Consider the following 24,158-nt stretch of genomic DNA (forward strand, 5'->3'; position numbering starts at 1 on the left):
AAGTATATGTGAGTAGATACTGAATCCGAAAATAAGTATTATTTGTAATTTTCATATTAAGCAATTAAGGGCGATTAAATGGCGCGTTCCGTGGGCGATTTAAGAGCGCTACATAGCTGCGAAGAATCCAGCAACGGTAAGTCTTCCGGAACTCGAAGAATTCAACCCATTTATCGAGTAATGCAGCATCCTTCGGGTACCGAAAAAAAAACTTATTTCGGCTATTAGAGCGTAATTACAAGGCCGATTCGCACAAAATTTTCCAATGCACTTCATTTCTTATTTTTAAAATAAAAGTAATAATAAAGTCACGCTAAACTTGGTTCGCAATAAATTATACTAGTTATTTATCGCGATATTTACTGTTGCTAGCTAGTTGCTATCTCTCCCTAGAGGATAACTACAGTCGTGATTCGCTGGTTGGACACTTTTTAACTGGACCGCTTTTTAGTTGGACCTCCGCTAGTTGGACCATTGTCCAACTAAAAAGCATCTGAACGTCAAAATCTCGTGTCAAATTTACTTTGACAATCAATATGACTATATGAGATGCATTTACACTGCCAACATCGCCTTTGGAGAGTTTTTGACATTTGTCAGTCGGTCCAACTAGCGAATTAAACCCAGTAAAGTTCAGCCGGAAATGAACTGGAATTCTGGCTGGTTCCAGTTCGTAATCCGGCTCCAGTGACACAACCGATTCTATCTAGAATCGGTTGTGTCACTGGAGCCGGAATGCGAACTGGAACCAGCCAGAAATCCGGTTCATATCCGGCTGAGCCTAACTGGGAATTCGTTAGTTGGACAAGGCTGTGGCCCAACCAGCGAATCACGACTGTAATTAAAAGTGTCTGTACTTTCGACAAGTTTTGATTCGAGCCAACAACATCCAGCTGGATGAACCTATCGTCAATTGACATTTCGACGAGTTTTGTATCGATAGCCAATATAATATGCACGCTAAGATTAAAAAACTTTTTTTTGAGGAAAAATACCCATCTCGGACTAAATTTCATCCCATCAAAATTGGGTAAAAGGCATATTACCCAAAGACTGAGTAACATTGAACATTCTCAAAATGGGTAATTTTTACCCATAGTTAGGTCCATGAATGATTCTCAAAAGTAAGCAATTTTTACCATAAATTAAGTTGGTGAGACATTACTTCAAATTGTGTACTTTTTAACCAAAATTATAGTGGGGGAGTCATTCTTATAATTAGGTAAATTTAAACCAAAATTGAGCTCGTTTTTATGCTTAGGAATTCGGAAGAAAAAATTTAACAAAATAGATTATAACCTCTAAAGCACATCGTTACCCATTGCTTTCACAATGTATACACGCAGGTCATTGGATGTTTACTTATTGACCTATCATAATATTATGTAACAACGAAACAATATTTGACCTAGCCCTCTGGAGGATACAATCTCTTTTGGTTGCTTATTTGTTTTCTGCGATTTTATTTATTATAACAGCTTTTTTCAAGGCCGTTTACCTTAATTTACTGACTGCGATAATTTTGTTTATGAATTCATAAATACAGCCTTTGTGTGGATGTTTTCAGGGAATCAAGAGTTTTACTACAAAAAGAGAAATAAGAGCAATGGTCTATCGACCGTAAATGCAAAGGAACAGGCACTTTTGATACGGGGTAGTAAAATTGGAAGCCCAGCATGATGTTAACCGTTCATCTCAGCTGCATCTGTGTTATCAAGTGCTGTTACCAGATCGTTTACCGACCTGCGCGAGCTACATAATAGAACTTTCTGTACTTTCATGCGAAACAAATCAGATATTGGTCCTAATAGCGGTGGGATGCGTAAGTTGAACACTACGAAACATTTAAACAGGACATCAAGAGCCTGGAGCGCACTCGAGCCGATTGAGATTTGAGCATCTCCACCTAACACGACAAAATAATTGCCATTTTGTGCAGGTGTTCCGATGCACACTAGATGAATGTTGTGGTCAGAGCTAAAATGGTCTATGGCATCTGCAGGCTGCAATATATAAATACGTAAGATATTGCGTATAACAAGAAATAAAATAGTTACATTTATCCATCTTATTAGCGGCGCAGCAAACAACTCATCTGGTGTTAAGTTTCCTGGTGTGTGTGGTCTTTTTACTCCTCGTACGGCCATTTCTTTCATCAAGATTAGAGTTCCTCGAATGTACACTGCAAATATTATAGAAATAATATTTCAAAATAAGTAATGGCATATAATGTTGTACATACCGTCAGCTATGTTCGGAAAAGCTCCACGGCGAAGTAACAATGATTGAGCTAACACTCGCTTAAGGCTTGCCTCCGAATCTGGAGCATTCATCAACCTGTCGAACGCCTGCTGCACCTGGTTTATATAAGAAAAGGACGCATAATGTCATTAGCAGGAATAAACATAACTTGTAGTATTAGATGAGACTGCTTAAAAATCTATTGATTCAATCAATCTTTTTCAGGCTACTTTTGTTTCATTTCATTGCCTTTAGCCAATGAGAACGATTCGAATCATTCTTTTCAACTTCTTCAGCGTTTACGTTAAATTCTAGAAACTGAAACTACATCCGCCATATTGAAAAGTTTCTACTTCAAGTTAAAAATAGAGCGCAACTTTGTTGTTACAGATAATATAAGACGGTATTAGATAATTTCTTCACCCTCGCTTAACTTTTAAACCAGGTTTGCGAGTATGTTAACCTTGTTTAAATGCAAATGAAAAGCCAAACACTTAAGCCAGGTTTTATCGCACCGGTAAAACTGGTTTAAAAGTGAAGCGAGGGTCAAGAAATCGACCTGAAGCTCATTTTAGACTTTAACAATCCTAAAAAGGGTGGCTCAAAAATATTTATTTCGAATAATGGTTTAAATAAAATGGCGTTTTGTTTCAATTTTAGTAGCTTTAACCTTATGGTCAATTGCCTAATTTTTCGGGGTGGACAAATTTTCTAATTCTATATACGGATTTGAGAATCAAACCAAAGTGAGCCGCGTACAAGGCAATCGATTTTACAACTATGCTATGCTCACCCCTTTCGAATAGGATGTTTCTAGGGTATTGTTGGTACTAGGAGCAGTTCCCAATAGAATGGAATACGAGAGAACAAATAGATATTTATGATAGATAAATGAGGGATCCTTACCATTAGACCATTGTATGATTTTAAATGCGGAAATTGGCTCAGAATTTGACATTTTTTTTCTGGGTAATCATGTTTTTATGGATGACAAACGAGTTCTTTAGAGCTATTGAAATCTCGCGTGAGTTTTGAGGGGTAGCCTCCATAGCAGTGCACATTTCCGCCACCGCCACCATCTCATCAGAAACGTCCTCTACACTTTCGTTGCCATTTGTGCGCTTAAACTTTTGCATACCACGTGGTATTTCTTTGCGCATGTTCGTCACTCGCTGTTCAATGTAGCCACTGTGCGGGCCTGTTAGTTGACCATTATGTTTGAAAAAAAACGCCGACTGTAAGAGATTATGTTAAAAGTTATTTTGGACAGGTTTATCTTATATATAAATACCTCGATGGGTGCATCTTCCGTCACCTTTTTGATTAATTGTGGGAACGCTTGTACAATCCGTTGCGCAAGAAGCATTTTTTCCTGTCTGGTAGGATAACTGAAATAAGAAAATTGTGAAGAAAAACGAGAGAACAAAAAATGATGTATTAAATATTATTAACTACAAAACTTACTTCTGTTCTGTCCAAACACGTTTCCCAAAAAAATGGTCGCATATGACCCGCGTCATACGGAGCAGTTCATTGTGTTCCAGAACCACGTGCATTAATAGCTTACTGGTGTAAATGTTTCGAAATTGTGGGTTTTGTTCCAATGCAGCCTTAATTTCATGAATCTGCATAATATAAATGGTTAGTACATGTAAGTGAAAATGACTTTCTAACTTACTGGAAATGCTGAATTCACCGGTGCTGATGACTCGATCCAGTCGTCATGTGAAGTAATAGTTCGCTTGGCCTTTTCAATGAAATCCAGAATGAGAACAAGCAGTCCTTTTTTTGTTATTTCCATCTCTCTCAAGTCTTGCTTTTTCATAACAGCTATACTCTCGAACGTTACGCCGTTTTCTTTCCAAAATTACAGAAGTAAACCATTAGATTGTGATATTGTATTTGATGTACAGGTTAAGTATGGCGAACTAACGCGCTCAAGAAATTTATGATTATATTAGTATCAAGCACACATATCAAATCAAAGAATATTATATGTGCATTGGCATCGTAATTTTATTGGAGCGACTGTAAGGCAAAATTGGGAAATCTTCAAAATCCACCATTAAACAGGTTTCTCTCTCTTATCGTTGGCATCAAAATTGATCAACGTATTCAGGACGAATTTTCGAGTTTCGAAGCGATGGATCCTTGTTTTGGAAAACCTTGCCAACAGCAGGTAACATTTTTTTCAGTCGAAGATGTGCGATTTTGAAGATCTCTCAATTTTTCTCTGAATTTTAAGAATTGCACACAGATACAAACGAATGTGTTAATTTAATTAATTCTGCCTGGCATGCATTTACATATAGAACTTATTTGATTTTAATACCATGGAGCCAATGTATTATGAGTGATAAATGTAGGTTTAAACAGTTGAACTAAACTTTATCTGGTGAGTTGCTATATGATTTAGACGATAAGTTTGCATCACACTTAAAATAGTTTAGTTAATAAGAATGTTGATTTATTATGTTGTCCAAAGGAAATAATCCAAAACAATCTTATTATGCCCCGAATAGAAATGTACAGTAACAAAATCACGATTTTCACTGCGGCAGGACAATAATTTTACAATAATTTACAGTATGTACTAGTGCTATGCTACAACACAAAAACAATAAACTTTAACATTTCTACAGTAAATTTCAATGTAAAATTAACTTTTACAGCAAAAAAGGGGGTGGTTACCCGCATAAATGTGTACCATATGCCAACCATTGCATCAATCGTTTCAAAACCATTTCCAATATGGTTCGTTCAACAATAGATTAACCATTGCCTGGTATAATATCGAACATAACCAGTGTCGTTTTTCCATACTCGACCATACAAACAACGGGTTGTTAAGAACAGTCACCATACCAAAATGTGCTGTTTTCCATATACATTTTGACAACATACCATTCAAGGACCATACAGATTATGGTGGCATGCATATTTTAGGTCTAGCGATGGATAAAATATTAGCTGGAGAAAAAAATCTCTTCCCCTTCACATTTCAATTCTATCGATTGATGAAGTATTGTTTTGCTCTCGCCATCTTCTGAAGAATGCTTCGTTGACACTAAGTAGACTGACACTTTATCCAATTGAGCTATCTCTGTAATATTGTTAGACGAGGATTTTGACCATCTTAAACTACAGATTTTTGGAACAGGGTAAACAGATATACGAATAATAAAGCCCACCAGAGCAATATTAACCTCTGGCGCCAAAGGACAATGTAGTATACAAATCTCCAATATAGGATACACGGAAAGTATTGGAAATGGTAACGAAAATGGGTATGGTAGTATAACAATTCAATTATAATGGTGAAATATATCAGTAGTATTCCCAATATGGTGAGCATTATACGAATGGTTTGGAAATGGTTCCGAAGATTTCTGGAATGGTATTTATTTATACGGGTATGCATCTTAACATTTAAAAAATCGATTTTCTCCGCACATTTTTTCTCAAAAACGGTAAAATTTATTGTGAATTTACTATATCAGTTTTTGCTGAATAGTAAAAGTAATTGTTACATGAAATTTTATTGTAAATCTACTGCGAGAACTTTGCGTCGAACAATGTTGAAACAGTAATAACTATAATATATATTGTTTTATGATTGTTTGTAGGGTAAATGCTAAAGCAAAATTCTATCCGGGGCTAAACCTAGGGGCAGATCACTAGGAATGTATAACAAATTTGCATCAACTTAGAAAAAATGCATTTAATTTCCATTTTTGCATCAACTTTGCACTCCCTCGCAAAAAAGATTACTTAACAATCGTCCTACGCTGATCCACTTTGTTCGATGTTTTGTTGAATGTGGGGCTGTTTTTTGTAGGGTTTTGCCGTCTTACACGCAACGCAAAATACATTGCACGCAACGCCAAATGCGTTCCCGTATAAATAAATACCATTCCAGAAATCTTCGGAACCATTTCCAAACCATTCGTATAATGCTCACCATATTGGGAATACTACTGATATATTTCACCATTATAATTGAATTGTTATACTACCATACCCATTTTCGTTACCATTTCCAATACTTTCCGTGTATCCTATATTGGAGATTTGTATACTACATTGTCCTTTGGCGCCAGAGGTTAATATTGCTCTGGTGGGCTTTATTATTCGTATATCTGTTTACCCTGTTCCAAAAATCTGTAGTTTAAGATGGTCAAAATCCTCGTCTAACAATATTACAGAGATAGCTCAATTGGATAAAGTGTCAGTCTACTTAGTGTCAACGAAGCATTCTTCAGAAGATGGCGAGAGCAAAACAATACTTCATCAATCGATAGAATTGAAATGTGAAGGGGAAGAGATTTTTTTCTCCAGCTAATATTTTATCCATCGCTAGACCTAAAATATGCATGCCACCATAATCTGTATGGTTCTTGAATGGTATGTTGTCAAAATGTATATGGAAAACAGCACATTTTGGTATGGTGACTGTTCTTAACAACCCGTTGTTTGTATGGTCGAGTATGGAAAAACGACACTGGTTATGTTCGATATTATACCAGGCAATGGTTAATCTATTGTTGAACGAACCATATTGGAAATGGTTTTGAAACGATTGATGCAATGGTTGGCATATGGTACACATTTATGCGGGTTACGAATTTCTATTTTGATGGAAAGAAATGCATTTAATTTCGCTGATTTTTAAAAATGCATCATAAGTGATCTGCCCCTGGGGCTGAACTATATTTCGTTTAATGTATGCTCATGCGGTAAGTGCTATTTAAAGCGGACCCTACACGAGACAGAAATATTGTCATTAAATAGATTGACAAGACTGCTTTAATCCATCAATCCTATTTAAATACTACAGAATCAATATTTTCAAGATGACCTTACACCATCAATATATTGATCAATATATGATTTATTGTCAATATTTTTGCTCGCGTAGGGTCTGCTTAACAAACCTGTTTCCGTTGGATAATATGCTTTAAAAACAAGATCACTGAATGCAATACAGTTTGATTCAGATCGTCATCACTGGTGCCACTAAATTAAGATCTAGAAAAAGTATTATATACAGTACATTGAAATAATCTGAGTAAAATCAATGAATTGCAATCTCTTTGTTTTTTTTAAATCTTTTGCGTGATATATTTTTATAGTGCACATTATATTTCTAATTTAATATATTGGGTCTTAGCCACAACCCAGTAAAGTTCTGCGGGAAATGAACCAGAATTCCAGCTGGTTCCAGTTTGTATTCCGGCTCCAGTGGGCAGAGAGAGGGGGAAGTTTTGTATTTTGTAATGTGTGACGACATGGAGTAGGGGGTCACATCATGCTACGTAGCTTTTTAAGGGGGTATAGGAGTTGAGTTGAGAGAGGCCAATTTTCAAATCGTAAGCGTTTCCGTATATGATTCCAAAATCGAAGTGTGAGCAAATTAATTGGTTCCTGTAGTGAATGATTTTTTATGTTTCCAAACTTTCAAGTTTTCTAATGATAATGGAAAATTCTTGAACATGTGCGCAGTTAAAAACGAAGTTTTTTCTTTGTTAATTCTCGAACAATATATACTCAGCTTTAGGGGGAGGTGGGGGGAAAGGTTTCCTTCAACCTACGTCATTACCAGGGGGATTGGGTCGAAATGCTACGATAGGGGAGAGGGGTGCTAAGAATCGCACTAATAATGCTGCGTCATTTTTTTGATGTGGCTTGTAAAAGTAGTGTAGATACCAGCCGAAACCTGCTGTTCACCAGAAAGAGTTTGAGTATTGTTGTATACATGATTCTGTTGTTTATTATTGGGATATAATATGATTTCGCAGTTAAGTGATTTTCGTTGTAGGAAAGTACTTGTCAATTGGAGCAAAGACCTAAAGACGAAAAGTGACGAGGGAGAGGGTAGGGTCAGAAGTTGTGCGACCTAGCATTAAGTTTAAAACCCATTGTTTAGAGAAAACAATTTAATGATCCTCCATTCCCAAGAGATATGAATTTAAAATCAAACAAGTTACTTTTGATGCGGTTTTTCATGAGGTAAATTTTACGATTGGCGGAATTACAATAACACGAAAAGATTTTGCATGCTGATTTAATTTGCTGCATTAGTTAGCTAATGTTGCTAACTAGCAGACTTAGTTTGGAAGCTGAATATAATTTTCACTTCGGATTCAACCAAACAAAATTGCGAAGGGTTCGAGCATTTGTGTGTTAACGTATTTGATCGCGTATGCTAGCGTGTTCGTGACTTCGAGTGCTCGAGTTACCCCATATTAACCCTCAACAAGGCAAGGTGTCTCAGAGGCCCAGCTAGTTACAGTTCTCTAGTTTCAATGAACTTAGAATTTGAAATACAAATGATCAAGCGTTTTCGGGTTATCGATTCTCTCACTGATAAAACGAAAAAGTTATGCGTGGATCATGGGTGGGGGGCGAGGATCTAGGAAAAAATCCTGACTGAATAGACTAACACTATCTGTATCGCCAAACTTTTTTAAAATGATTTTTTTCTCCGAAAATACCTTAAACCCTACGCCCCCTCCCCCTAAATGAAAAATCGTAAATTTGTGACCAAGCAATGTTTTTCGATTTTCTCATAGCAGCAGGGGACAATTTTTTTTGCGTTGAATGTTCAGACAAATTCATTGATTTTAATTTTGATTTCTATTACTTATTACTTACTAATTTAAGAAGATAAACAAAAACTTACCATTCAACTTATCACGCGTATCTTCGTGTAATGTTAATATGAATTTATTGTATAAGCTGTCTTTAGTTCCTGTTGATAAGGAAAAAGTTTTAAAATGAGTTAGTGTTATGACGTTAAAATATTTCAAGAACTTATTTTCATATTTCTGTTGACAAATTATTTCAATGGACCTAGTGGAGCAATCGGGATCTTTAAGGATATGTAGGTTAATAAATTTTCTGGGTGGATTATCAAAATAAGGGCTATTAAACATATTACGAACAATACGAGTTAGGCCGCCATCATGGCACGCCAAGAGCTGGATAGTATTTAGATGGGTAGCTCTCTCTAACACCAGTAGTATGAACGTTAGTATTGAGCAGTTAGGCAATGGTTATTATAATAATCATAATTTTATTCTATAAAATGGCGCTATTTTATATAATAAAATTATCATTATAATAACCATTGCCCAACCTGTTCAATACTAACGTTAACGCTACCAATGAAAACGTACCTTTCTACTGTTAACGAATTGGAGTGTTTCATTTGTTCCTATTACAGCTCATCCATGTATTGCAAACTGATGTATAAGAATTCATTATTCGCATCGTAGGTTTTCCATAAACTGTATGTTTTTCGTTTGAATATTTTTGATTCCGCTACTCGAACAATGCGCTGTGATAACTCCGTAGCAAGTGACGTCACATTTTTTATATTTAACTGTAAGTCCTGCGATGAAATTCGTTTCGTTGTATGAATAGTGCATAATCAGAGTGATTTCAGGCGGCAATTCGAAGAGCAGAGCTTTATATTCTAGCTCATCTTTTTTGACATTGGCAGTACGAAGTATTTGTTTCTTTCCAATGTCGTATTGGTGCTCAACAATTCGTTTAATTTGACTTAAATTTGAGCGTTTCGTCAAACTAAGCGTGACATTTTTAAAATTATTGCAATTTTTTGTTTGACCCTTTATTTGCTTAAATTTGCTTTCAAAAAGCATGCAGCTATCATTCACAGATGGTCCTTTTTCCAAGATTTTTTGAGGGTAATGACTCAAGTGATGAAGTTTGTTTATGGCATTTCCAGGCTGCCTTGCTGCGAATTCAAGATAAAATATGCTTATAGCCATTCGTAGATCTTTAATCATGTCTTCATTCATAATGTTTGAAAAAGAATAATACGTAATCTTTAGCAAAGCACAAAGAATTTTTGTGTAGTTAATGTCTTCGTCAAGAAAGCTGCTGAACAAGAAAGGGAATGCACGTAACAATGTCCATGTTTGTGCAGCGGATTGGCTGATAGTGTGACTTTTAGATTTTAATATATCCATGGAAAAATTTGCTGACGGTTTATCTCGTTTTTCTGCGTCGCCGTAGTTGAATTGTGTAATTCTTTCGTTGATTTCTTGTACTGTTATTATTTTTGGCATTAAAAATGTCTTACTCCACTATCTGGGGCTAGGTGTCATTCTAAAATCTAAACTATCTCCCATGTAACGAAACTATGTAAGGTTTGCACGCTTATAACTCCAATATTACTAGATGGATTTTAATCACTCATACACCAACCGATTCAGAAACACCTAACTTAAATATTGGTAATAATTTAATATCTCCCCAATAAAAGTAGACTTTTGGAAATTGGTAAAATTAAAAAGTTCACGAAAAACGGGAAAATTACCATTCGTGAGGCAGATTTCTCAGACACAGCCGTCAAAAGAGGGCAGCTTAGTGACTCAATGAAAGACGAAAAGTCATAAATAGAAGCGACGCATGTCCGTTTAAATCAGTTGTTGCTCTTGTCTCATACGAACAACATCGTCTCCGGGCGATGCAATAAGCGCTATCGATTTTCGGCAACGTTGGCATTTGCACACACTCGCACCTATGTCACTATGTGACTAAACCATATACGGTTAGTTTATAAATAGAGGTGACGCGTACCCGTTTGAATCAGTTTTTGTTCTTATGTCGAACGGGTAAGATCATGGCTGCAGCGTGTGGGCACTACAATAAGCGGTAGACGCTATGCATTTTCGGCAGCGGTGGCCGTGTGCGGATTTTTCGGGTACCAGCACGGTGTCACAGAATGATTTGCAAAGTGGGTGGGTGGGGCGGTTTGGATTTAATTCAATACGGTGTTTGCTGCTTAAGAGTGTTGCGTTTGAATAAAATATATTTATTTTTATGCATGCGTGTGCGTTGTAACTTGTTAATCCATGTTTACGGCGCATTGTAGCTGCCTAGGGTAAAGAGCCTATTGGTTTTCATATGTTTCATATTTTGGTTATATGTTTTTTATCAGTAAGGCATCTGACAACGTGCTTCTGTAGTTATTGCACTGTTCAGCAGCGTAGTATTTTATATAGGGGAGTACACTCAGGTTTTATTACGCGGTATTTTTTACGCGAATTTTGAAATTTCCGCGGTTTTCATTTACGCGTTTTTTTTAAATTTAGGCGGTTTTCATTTGCACGGCCTGTATCCCCTGCGTAAAAAAACCTGAGTGTAATTGCATCGGAAACAATCACATTCCCAGCAGAACTTTTTGTTTTCTAATTTCAAACACTTTTGTTTCGTACTGTACACAACGGAAAATTTAAAACAGAATTTACCGTCCCAGCAGCAGTTTAGGCGGGTGTTCTTTTTCGATTCAAATTCAAGCCATGTCTTAATCGTTACTGGACTTAAAATTGTTTTCCCAGTTTATCCAGTCAGAGTATCTGTCCTGCCCTATGTAGTTAAAACACAGTTCTAATTGCGTTTTAAAGTATACAACAAATTGAACGGTTAGGTATACTAATTTAAATTTTAAAATATATCTGTTTGAAATTATGCAACAAACCGCTGTACTGAAGATATAATTATGTCAGTCCTATTACCACATAAAACACCTATATAACATAAAACGCTGCAGAATTGGTTTAATAATACAATGTTTACACTACAGAGTTATAACACGTTTTAATAATTAGCAACAAGAGAAAATGTCACCAAGATAGCATAAAACCCGTTTTAACTGGTAGTGCGAACGTTGCATAACAATGTAATTTATCAAATAATTTCATTTTTTTCACCACTAATCGATCAAGAAATACTTAACCTTAAGATTGTTTACTTAAGTTCATTAATACATTATTGAAAATTTAAATGGAAAATGAAATTTCATATTTCATGAAGAATCTGTATATTTCCGTTGCTGGGCGTGGGCTTCCTCGTCACGGTTCTAAATATGGAACTTTTCTTTTAAATATATTTTCTGGACAGACCAGCCTATTTTTACTAGATGGATTAGCCAAATAATGCCAATCACCTAGTGAGATACTTGATTAATTAATAGATTACCGTTAAAAGACCTTCAATAAATTATGTTTTAATGGGGAGGGTATATAGCAAATTGTAACATAAAAAACAGGCGAGTGAGCAAGAACTTGAGTCGATATGTGTGATAGATAAAATACATTTGCACGCTCTTGAAAAAAGCTACATTTTTAATGTCACCGTGGTCGTGTCCTGTACACAACCCTTTAATTTTTTTCTGTACTGAAGTCCTTAACATAATTTTTAAAACCATGCTCACTACTCCCTCGAGTAGGTCGTGCATTGGATCAAATGTTAGATTATTTGCCATCTTGAAATATCGCAGTTCGTGAAATGGGCAATCCTGTATAATCCCGCATTGATTTGGCGTAATTTGTCCTCGCTGAAGTGCTGTTAGATCATTCTCATAACTCTCTACCGTCCGCAGTGGATATGTATCGCCAAACTCACCGGTTTTGAACGTGTCGCGGTTGATATAACAAGTGCGACAAAACATTTTTGCTGAAGGACTAAGCAATCCCAATACTTCATGTAACGCCAAAGTATCACCGAGTATGTCCACTAACACCGCTCGCATTTGCAACTGTCCTTGTGGTGTACTGATCGTAATTCCTTCGTCAGATTCTAATGTGAGTAGATCATCGATTAGTGGCTGCAGCGTTGTTTTAAATCCGTATTTTTTCAAACATTTAGCTTGCACGATCAGAGTGGAATATATTCTACTCAGTGATGCGTTCAGTATCGGGTGAAAGTTTTGAACCTTAAACGAAAATACGGTAACTTTCTGTTTCCCTTTTCTTGAACCCAGTGGATTCAAAATTTCCATGTCATCAAGATGAAGCGACAATCTTACTGCGTGAGGATACTTCTTCAAATGAGGATGCGACCGAAACTGAGATCCATCTTTAAAGGTACGTATTGTACCATCGTTTCTTGGTTCCTCCAGAGTTACCATTCTTCTTGCATCAGGATTGCTCATTATTAGACGAAGAGTGTCTGTAACCGGGATGTAGTGTGCACGATCTTTCACGAACCATATTTTTTTCACCGGTGGTCTTGATTGTAACCTTTTCAAAATCACTGTTCCTCGCTTTTCGGCAAACAGACATATTTCCATCATTTTAGTTTTACCTAACTGTATTTCTCTCGGAACCGGTAGAGGGCATTTTGCTTTGTATTCCAGAAGTGCTAAATTACTTTTATGTGTTTTGACATCCACAAAAGGATTAGGTATGAACAAATCGTTGATGAACTCATTTGCATCATCATCAGAAACTGGAATTTTTTTCTTTGCCAAAAAAATGCTCACGGTGCGCATTGTATATTTTTGAATATTTTCACACATTTTCGTGGCCGCGTCAATAAAACATCTTATTTTTGATTCTGGAACTTTGACGTCACTTCGCATAGTAGTAATGACTGACGCACAGTCAGCAGTAATTTGTTCCAGCAACAATACTTCCATGTTTAAAAAAATGGATTTGTGATCTTCGACGTATCCATTATATCCATTTTCTCAGAACTGTTCGATGTTTCGATAACTTCATCATTTACATCGCAGACAATTCCATCGTTCGACAAAATATTTTCCTCGACTGGACCATGCTGATGGTAATGTTGATAATGTTTTTTCAATGCGTCGAAGTTAGTAAAAAGAACTGGATGTGTAGTACATATAGTACATTTATATGGCATTTGATTTCCTGATTTTGATTTCAAGCCGTGTTGTTTGTAGAAATGTGTTTTTAATAGATCTAATGAGCTGCATGTTGTTTCACAGTTCGGCATGTGACATCGAATACCTTACAATTCACATAAAGAAAAAAATGAACCATATGTAGTATGTATTGTATGACGTTTCGTTATTTTATTTATTTACTTGTACTGGTCTTCGAAGTACTCGTATACAGTTCCTTAATTATTACTAATTCTATGTTTAAAAATATTCTTACTTATATTTAAATCATGTATCATCCATTTTGGATCTTTTTGATTCGGGATTTGCTATCAAAAACGAATCCAATAGAACATCAGCCTATCCTTATAGCATTGGACGTGTTGCCATACAATGCCGGGGGCATACGTTGCCAAAACTGCAGTTTTTCTTTCCGCAGTTCTCTTTCTAGAGTTTTTCTAGTTTACTCACACTGAGAAAAAACCTGTGGTATCTGTGACCAGACTTTCGTAGTTGTTTTAACTATTTGCCGAAATAGCAGTAATGACCATGAGATCGGTAATACTAAACATCTGTATCGCAAAAAATACTACAAAAATCGATTACCGCTCAACTATGCTGTTGTTATTTACGACAATTTGAACATGCTCACTCCAACAATATTTATCATCTAAAAACTGACAATGGAATAGTGTGAATCACTATTAAACTTAAAGTAAAAATAAAAATATGAACATGGTAAACATCTTGAATGTAACCAGTGCCATTGTTATAACTACTTTTCGTTTGATTATCCTCTGCACAATATATTAATAAGTCGTGAACACTAAATGTATAGTTGTTATAAGAATGTAAAGGATGAAATAACTATATACACCGTTTATGTGGACTTTACCGTTGTCGAAAGCAGCTTCTGCGTATAGTGATTTTCAGCTGACAATGCTTTGTATTACTAACAACCACAAAACTCTTAAATGTTTGCGTTCCCATTAAGTATTACTGCAGGATGCGGCCATTGCAGTAAAAAATGTATAGATAACATACATGCGTGTTTTTCGGCGCACATTTTTTTTAATTTTTAATTTTTTAACTATTGCAATTATATTATCTCTGTGATATTACGGTAAGGCGATAGCATCATAAGCCGTTGTATGATAGAGTTCCAGTTAGGAAAGGTATTTAATAGCTAAATTTAGGCGTAGCACTAGCCTCACAAAAGGTCTGTACATTAAGAGCCGGTTTGAAGTCTTACGAAACAGAAGGTCATCTTTCGCAAGGGACTGTATTACTAAGTATTTGCTTTGCTTTATTGCACTATGTGAGTACATACTTCAATTTAATTCAATAACGATGTTTTAAAATCGTAAAATTTTCGATTTTTCAGTTAAGCGTAAAATCAGAAAAGGAGGCTGAAATGTGGATGCTGCGACGATTCATATTTTTATAAAAAATGTGTATCATCAATAAATTAAGGGATGCTTTCAAAAACCAAGATTGGCTCAATCTTTCTTTTATCCACCCTCGTCATTTCCGAAACAGTGATATCCCTTTTTAAAATAACTAGAGGAAAAATGTCAAAACCCCAAGGTTTTAGTTATTGCAAGCAGGCCCTGCTCAGGATGACTATGCTTATTGTTATAACAAGCATCCCACTTTTAATGGTCATTCATACAACAGAGTGTTCAATTTGACTATTATGCATAAAGCATGGTAAAACTGGTAAAACATCCTATTCTCCTGGTTTAGTTATAACAAACAGTTCTAGGTCAAGATAACGATGCACATTGTTACGGCGAGCATCCCACTTATAATGGTCCTGCTTACAATACAATGTTCAATAGTACTATTGTGGTCAAGAGCTCTTGTATAGTAAACTTGAACATGCATATAGTTAAAGTGACCTGATACTATAGTCGGTTAAAAAGCACTATACTCGAAAAGTCGAATTAACCTCCTCATATGGTAAATGTTACCATATAATTTTTCTTAGTGCATAATTTTATCCACAAATCTAGGAACATTGTCTATGGTCCGAATATACGACGTTAACTGATTCATGATTTATCACATATTGATCTTTATTTGGTATTAGTGGTTGTTAAACAAAATTAACAAAGTCATGATATTTTCTCGAAAATCGTTACACGACACTCGGAATATAATTCATGGATCCATTCTGGATTCGTCAAATGGTTATGATCAAGGATGCAAAATGCCTACCTTTTCCACGGCTATAATTTTTCTGCCTACATTCTCATTTCTCTCTCGATGCTGCTGTCATTCGCTAGTGCAGGACGCCCAGCGCTGTACGGCTGCCTGTGTGCAAAGCAGTAACATGACAAAAAACTACTGTCCCCAGTACAGCCACCAGACGCGAGCGGTACAGCTTCTCTTTCCTTATTTTACATTTTTTAATATTTTCATTCTTTTTAATATTTTTATTCAAAAATGACTACAATGAATGCGGCTCATTTATGCCATGGCCGGCATCAACGCTTTCGTGTGCGGGCCTCTCCCTTTGACTATACAGAGAAAAATGTACAAAGCGAGAGAACAAACTTTACTACGCCACACTCTCACCGAGCAGTCGGAGTACAGCAGCAAAACAAAAATGTATTCTACTACTGTACGAGAAAATGTACTCGCTTTGGCTACTGTTCTGGCAAGAGCTGTAGTGATGCGTCGCTGTAGCGGGCTGTACGGCTTGTGCAAATGTAAATATATCGAAAAAAATGTAGTTTATCGGTACCGTTGGCATCCCTGGTTATGATCGCGAGCATATAAGTTACAATTCACCATTCGTGCGCGTGGAATGGTCTACAAGTTAAAAAAAACACTTCCACTTTCAAGGTATAGTTAATGAAATTTACGATTATGTGCCTGATCTTAATCTTTGCACGTAATCAATTTCACTGGAACGCAGTGTACTATTCATCGATTTTTTAACCGATTTATGATTCCTAATATGCTAGAAACGATTCATCATTCGAGCTCGTGAAACTGTTCATGATATATTTAATGAAGTAATTAATTTGCCTCATAATCTTAATATACTTACGTAAACAATTAAAAGGAACTCAAGACTATTATTCATGGATTATTCGCTCTGCTTTTTGTTTTTGAATATTCGATGTGCGCTATTGTGTACAACTGCTAGCAACCAGACTCATTGGCGCGAGCATTAGACACAAGAAAACTAGTAGGACTTGTAACCCTGTTACAAAAATTGCCAAAATTTGCCAGAAACGCGAGCGAAACCGAGTTCGCCCTAGTTCAACTAATTCGACAGGATGCGCTCAGAAATCTGACAGGGCTGCCAAACCAAGACTTACAGAAATCTAGCAGAACAGTTTCTGCCAGAAAATTTGGTGACTGGGCAATTGCAGACGAAACAGGCAACGTTGCCCACTAAATCACTGCATAAGGCCAATTGCGGCGGGCCATGATTCTGAATGTGATATTTATTGTACGGTTTAGATATGAGACTTCACGATCGCGTGTATCATCGCGAAGGGCTCGAGCATTTGTACGTTAACGTGTTCAATCGCGCGTGCGTTTGCATGTCGCGTGTGCTAACGTATATGTAACTTCGCGTATATGAATTCTATAACTCTATTTTATAACCGTGTGCCTTTCGCATGTTTGCGTATGATCTTGGATGATCGCGCGGGGACCGTGAATCAAATACTTAATTGTTGGTGTACGGCTTAGATGCTAGCAGAAAGTGAGATCTTCCATATCACTAGAGTTTCCCGTCATGTCGCCATGAAAGGTGTTGTCTAGTGGATATGAGCTTTATTTTTTGATTGATCCAACTGAATGTATGGACCTAAGTTGCTATGACGGAGGGTAATGATTTTCCGACGTGACCGATTCATGATCGCGCGAGTTGGCAATCGTCGTAGATGAGTTGGCAATCGGTTGAGATGCGTCTTCCTCTGCATCTTCTGCGCAAGGTTGTCCATGATGTGCTGTCTGATTACAATACTTGCAGTTTGCCCCTCATGGGTGCATAGCGTAGTTTGTATAATTGTAGTTCCGTGAGTTTTGAGTTTTATTGTCAAGTAGGAGGGTATGGGCCTAGGGGTAGATCACTCTAGAAATGTATAACAAATTTGCATCAAATTAGAAAAAATGCATTGGAACAAAGTGAATCAGCGTAGGACGTTTGTTAAACAAACTTTTCTATGAGGGAGTGCAAAGTTGATGCAAAAATGGAAATTAAATGCATTTTTTCTAATTTGATGCAAATTTGTTATACATTTCTAGAGTGATCTGCCCCTAGCCTGTTGTTCACTTCGCTCGATTGTACGTCTGACTGCGGCAGAAGTAGAAAGTAGACTGAAATTATCCCAATTGATGGTCAATAGCTAAGTTATGATTATATTTTCTTAGTGGTGTATTTTACCCCATCTACCTCTACTTACGCTTGCATTACATTCACATAAATCACTTGCGACGCATTTGTGCAAATGGAATCTTGGTCATACCTCGAAAAATTCAAACGTGCACCAGAGGCACATACCTGGCAAAATTCAAATGTTAGATTTGTTCCAAAGTTTCGAGTGGGTAATTACCAACTCAATTATTTTCAAGTGGATAGTACTACCTTTAATACACTCAAACAAAATTATCACTTACCAATCACATGCAAAAACATATAAATATTTCCCATAATACTTTTCGCGTAAATATTACCTATTTCCCACATAGAAAACTTTGTTGTCAATCTATAGAAAAAGGGAAAAAATTAGTAAAAATAAACAAATTTTGGTTTTAAATAACAATTTTCCCGTTTGATATAATGACAAACAAGATTCAGGTTTGATTCAATCAATCCTGTTGGTTCAAATTACCAACAAATTCTTTTGTTGGATTTTCAGTAGTTTAAACAAATATTTCGTTTGAAACAACAAATTTTATTTTGATTCAACAATGTTTCTATTTAAAATGTAAACAGAAGTATTTGTTGAACTAAATCAAATACATGCTCTCGAAAAACGCCCATTTCAGTTTGAAATAGTCATTCGTCACGTTTTAAATTCTACTAAACGTTTTGTTGATTCAAAAAGGCCTGATTCTTCTGCGTGTAATTAAAACCAGTGTTGACTACATGTATATTCTAAGTGAAGTTCATTTCCCTTCCATAGGAATTTCATATACTTTCTAGAATTATTCCATATATTTTAATGTGATTTTCATGTGATTAATAGTTGCATTTAAAATTACATTCAAATGATTTTCTTACTGTATAAAAAAGTCGACGGTAAACAAATACATAGGCATTGAATTTTATTGGTAATGCATCTTATATGATTGGTTTATAATTAATAGCATAACTATCCTCAACTAGAGCCGTTTCCCTTACCATGCATCCTTTATGTTGAGAAAATCAGCAAACTTCGTCGTAGTTTTCGTTGGTTCCTATAATGCTTAATTTATTTTTATTTTCTGCAATCTGAAATATAATTTAATTTTACTGGTATTTTCCTTTTGTACTTAATTGATTGAATTTACATTTACATACCTTCAGAAAAGTGTTCGAGTATCTCCAGGCGTATTTTGCCTTGTGCTGTAAGTACCGTAAACTATATTGAAACTTTTTTCACATCTTAATTCACGTAAAATTCATTTTCTTTACACATAACACTTAAGTATGTGACAATCACATAGAATGTATGCATGGTATACTTTAAAGTCATTGGTAGCGTATTTGATATTCAATTATGTAGGTATGAATGTTAATTGCTGCACATGAATCTAATGAGATTGGAGATTTTTAATATTTACGTGTTTTTTTTCACATGAAATTTACTTGATTTTTTGGCTCAGTGTATAGTGGGATCAAAATGCATTCGTCTTGCTGAATGTTTTTAGAAATAGGCCACTTTAAAGCATGGCATGTACAAATAAAGTAAATTAAGGGTCAAATCGGAAAACAAATAGTTTTTGGACTTACTGTAAATTGTACTTATTCTACAGTTAAGAGCCAGCTGAAGGGCATTTGCGCGTGGAATGTCTGCATTAGAGACTTAAGGCAAATTCCCTATACCTAATATCACAGAGAACATACATCCATGATCGAACAAAAATATTTAAAAAACGTGTGTAAACATTTGAATTAATATGCGATAAACACTAGCACCGCCACACCAACCTATCCCAACTACCCGTCAAATCCATTCCGGAATCGGTTCGAAATCCTGAATGGATTCAGTATGGAATCTTGCTCAAAGAAAACAACCGATTCCGACTCCATCGGTTGATGCATTTGAGCTGGAATTCATGCTGGAAGTCCGAACCGGTTCCGGACTAGTTTGACTGGGTAAAGGAATAATCGCTGTCAATTCTATCGAACTCAGCCACAAAAAAACATGACGACAGCAGCGCACCTGGTTTGGATATCCCAACTACCTTCGAAACCGTTAGAGATTTTACACAAGTTGAATGCTGAAGATGTACGTCTGCTCTCTGTGATAATATGTGCAAACCTTCACCAAGCAGGTTTCTTAGCGTGGAGTTTTCGCAATAACCCTGTAATTGCCACGTATGGTAATAACCAACAACGTATGTAGTGCCAGGCAGCGATGCCACATGTTTTTATGAAATGTCTAGAAGAATAATTAAAATGTCTGTAAATGTCTCTAAATGGTTGAGTAAAACCTAGTTACACTAGAATATTAATCTTAAAATAGATTGAAATTAAAATACTAATAATGAAGGAATCACTCGTAGTCGAATACAGTTATTCTAGTACAATTTTGCTAAACACTTACTCTTTTAAAAGTCTGTAGATTTCTAACTACGTCTGTAGGAGACTATCAAAAGTCTGTAAAATTCAGACATGTCTGTAAATCTGGTATCGCTGGCCAGGACATTACTTTTAATGGAGCATTTCACTATTTCTCGAAATAAGCAAAATCGTTTAGCTGAACATAAAGTAAACCGGTCTTAATGTGGATGTACAAATCCTGTCATACATGCAGCAGTTATACAATTAAACTGTGATTATAGCAGTATATACATAGATATTTAAAAAATTATCTCAGTTTGCCCCGAGTTTCAAATCAACGGCAGAAACATATTATATCAGTATCCAACAATCATCTCCTTTACACAACACAACAGCCAATGCTATTAAAATCGTCAAAAAATTAGCCAACATAATTTGTGATGCATTTATCTGTGCCCGCCACGCATTATTTAAAGAGCACTCAACCACCCCGTCGCACGTGCACACTTGCAATCCGCGTATTGAGCTCCGAAAAAAGAGCGGTGTTCTACTTTTTCTGCGATGTGTGCACGCCACGCCTGTGCATCATTGATGGAATGATGCCTGGCGGCAGTCATTGAATATAATCCAACCAAAGAGTTTGAGCTGACACAAAACGTAACAGCTACTACGAGGTCAGAAAGCAAACCGAATTTTCTCTTATGTGCCGTTTTTATACCTGGCGAAGTTCATAGGATAACAAAGAGGCTGTCCTAGCAACGTTCGCTGCTGGGTTGAGTTGTGCGGACCAATCAGCGCAGATAATTATCACCTTTACAAAATACATTATTTTCGTTATCTATAATAGAAGTACATTTTACGGGATCAAATACAATATACGTGCACATATTTCCGATGCAAAAATATAGCGATTTCGATCAGTACAACGGAAGTTACTCGCATTTGAAAACTGGTGAAAATATCTCAGCAGAAATTTTTGAAAAGGAACCCCCATATTGAAACGTTAGCAGTATTCTACTTAAAAAATGCGGTTAATGTCCATACTACCCTAATTTGGATATAATTTTGAGTAAAAATTAGGGAAATAACACATACGAAAAGACTGAGACGCTAGCGAATTAAATATTATCTGAAATATATATGTTTCATGGTCGCTTGTAACATAATAAACAATACCTAACGATTTTGAATCATTCCGTTGAATTTAGTAATTTTGTTATATTAGCCTAGTGACTTCTGTAAGGAATGGTGCACTGTGAACAAAAAGTGAAGTCACCACAATATGTAATATTAGATATTCACGTTGGCCTATACAAAATGATGGACCACGACAGTTCGAGAAATCAGCAGATAATAAAGAAAACATTGCTTAATGTTACAAACTTACCGTTACTGCTTGTAGCTTCACCGTCCATTGTATTGTATTGAACCCTAAAAGAAAAATGTTGAAACAATTTCATTTTCACTGTAAAGGATAATTGCATGAACTGTCAAAAAAGATTATAACTACTAGATAGCATACGTCTGTTAATATTTTTTCGAAGCACTAACGGCATTCAATCAGTAATTGACTGGAAGATATGAAAGGTATGATTAACGCCTTACTCTAGATAGAGTAAGGGATCTTAAATCTGTTAATTGCGTTCTTGTCGGCTGGTCTCACGAACACTAATGCAGGTTCTTGGTTGAAAATAATCCCATTTGCTTTTGCCGCCTTTGTTTATTATTTTCCATCAGCTAGTGATGTAGTATTTGTGTCATGTCACGTGTACGTAAAGTCTATACTGGTAGGATAGTCTCTCACACTTGCATATCATAGGTTTAACAGTTAGACATTTATTGCCCCAGGTACATAGATGTCAAAGTAATAAGTTACAATATGTTAGAGCAAGACATCATGGTTCGATTAGTGAATGCATGTATACACTACCCCATTGCCCCCCAATAGTTATAATCTCTTTTAACTGCTGACTAGTAGAGAACGCTGTCATTAGCTTCAGCTGAAATCTAATTAATATCGCAACAACATCCGAAACAGAAAATAATTCGGATGCATCTGTTTTGTATGGGAGCTCCAACACTACATCAGTTAAGGAATGTATGGGCCTTATAACAGTTCATGATTGGAGTGCGACGACTGGATTAAGTGATCGCAAATGTAACAACGTGCAAAACTTACCAGATTTGCTTTCGACACGCTTTGCTTCCCGTAGATATACGACCAATACCTCTCTCCTCTTCCTACACGGATGCGGCAACGCTGATTGTTTCCTAGATAACGAATAAACTTAATTAATGTTTCAACTAAAGAACCTAACAACGGATCCGTATCAGCAATGTCCCGGCAAATTAGACCATCAACCAAGAGGCTGTCTAAATTGCCAGGATTCATGCTGATTTCGTTTTTGGATACGAGTCGCGGTAGATTCTCTTTATACAGTCTTTTTGTATAGATTTACCATTGTAATCCTTGAAGCGAACTTACTGTGATTCGTTTCGAAAAACATAATCCAAATGAACCGAAACACAGAATGATTTGTCGGTTTTCCAATGAAAAACACCGGAACAGTGGTTTTGCACTCTCTAACAGAAGTGGGAATGAAACACGTCTAGCGGCCTGCTCTTCCGCCAGAAAATGAAACACCAGTGCAATCCACTACCCCGGGGTTTTTCAATGAAAAACCCAATTGTTCAAAATATTCGAAGTTACCCAAAGTATATAAAGATTTTGGAACTTACCAAATTTTCAATCGTTTAACTTCGATCTTGTTCCTATTAAACCACCTTTTAATTCGGGTACAGCTGGTGTATAGCCTTGACCCGCGTCGCTAACAGATTCCCGTGTGGTAAATAATCCTCCTATGCCGATACGACAACGCCGATCTTTTTCCTGGATAAAGAATGTACTAAATTAGTGTTCTCACAAAAGATCCAAATATAACGGAACTGTATCAGCAATGTTCCGGCAAGTTAGACCATTAATTTAGATTCCAAATTGTCGGAATTCGTTTTGGATCCGGGTCACGGTAAATTCGCTCAAAACAATCGTTTTTTTTTATATATATATTTAGTAAACATGGAAGCGAACCTAGTTTGACAGTAGCCGAACCCAATAATTTTTTAAAATATGCGAACTTACCAAATATTTGACCGATTTCTTCCTCCGTTTTTCTTAGAAAGTTCCTTCCTTAACTTTAACTAACTGAGGTACAGTCACGCAACACTAAAAATAACAGCGGCATTCGTTGGAAAATTGTCAATTGTCATTGAAAATACCCAAAAGTACGTTCCCTGCATATTACCCATTCAGTGGGTAATCACCATGGCGAAAAAAATACCCAATTTTAGGTTCATACTATTAGAACTTCTCGCTATGGATTATTTACTCACAGTTTGGGTACTACATTCTTTCCGTGTGGGCCCTTTTGACGTCTGTGGCTTTGACGGGCGAACCTAGGATAGGATCCGCCAAAGAGAATAGGAAAAGAGACGAATAGTGTGAAGCCAAAAATACCTTATTGAGCA

The 24,158-nt window shown here is 36.3% G+C and overlaps 1 protein-coding gene and 1 long non-coding RNA gene across 2 annotated transcripts; one reads left to right on the forward strand and one right to left on the reverse strand.

The window, feature by feature from the left end:
- The first annotated feature begins 1,109 nt into the window (after positions 1-1,109).
- Positions 1,110-2,184, forward strand: LOC131691121 (uncharacterized). The gene is made up of 3 exons (XR_009305715.1): positions 1,110-1,222; positions 1,568-2,020; positions 2,076-2,184. It is a non-coding gene; the product is annotated as an uncharacterized LOC131691121 (long non-coding RNA).
- On the reverse strand, positions 1,873-23,908 carry LOC131691093 (uncharacterized). The gene is made up of 12 exons (XM_058977292.1): positions 23,773-23,908; positions 23,373-23,523; positions 22,813-22,904; positions 22,021-22,064; positions 8,924-8,992; positions 3,920-4,098; positions 3,706-3,866; positions 3,533-3,629; positions 3,148-3,476; positions 2,243-2,357; positions 2,058-2,182; positions 1,873-2,003 (listed from the first exon to the last, which is right to left on the reverse strand). Exons 4-9 carry the CDS (start codon positions 22,046-22,048, stop codon positions 3,186-3,188), a joined length of 825 nt encoding a protein of 274 aa, XP_058833275.1. The 5' UTR covers positions 22,049-22,064; positions 22,813-22,904; positions 23,373-23,523; positions 23,773-23,908; the 3' UTR covers positions 1,873-2,003; positions 2,058-2,182; positions 2,243-2,357; positions 3,148-3,185.
- Positions 23,909-24,158: the final 250 nt, after the last annotated feature.

The sequence above is a fragment of the Topomyia yanbarensis genome, chromosome 3 (genome assembly GCF_030247195.1).
Source record: "Topomyia yanbarensis strain Yona2022 chromosome 3, ASM3024719v1, whole genome shotgun sequence".
NCBI classification, from domain to species: Eukaryota; Metazoa; Arthropoda; class Insecta; order Diptera; family Culicidae; genus Topomyia; species Topomyia yanbarensis.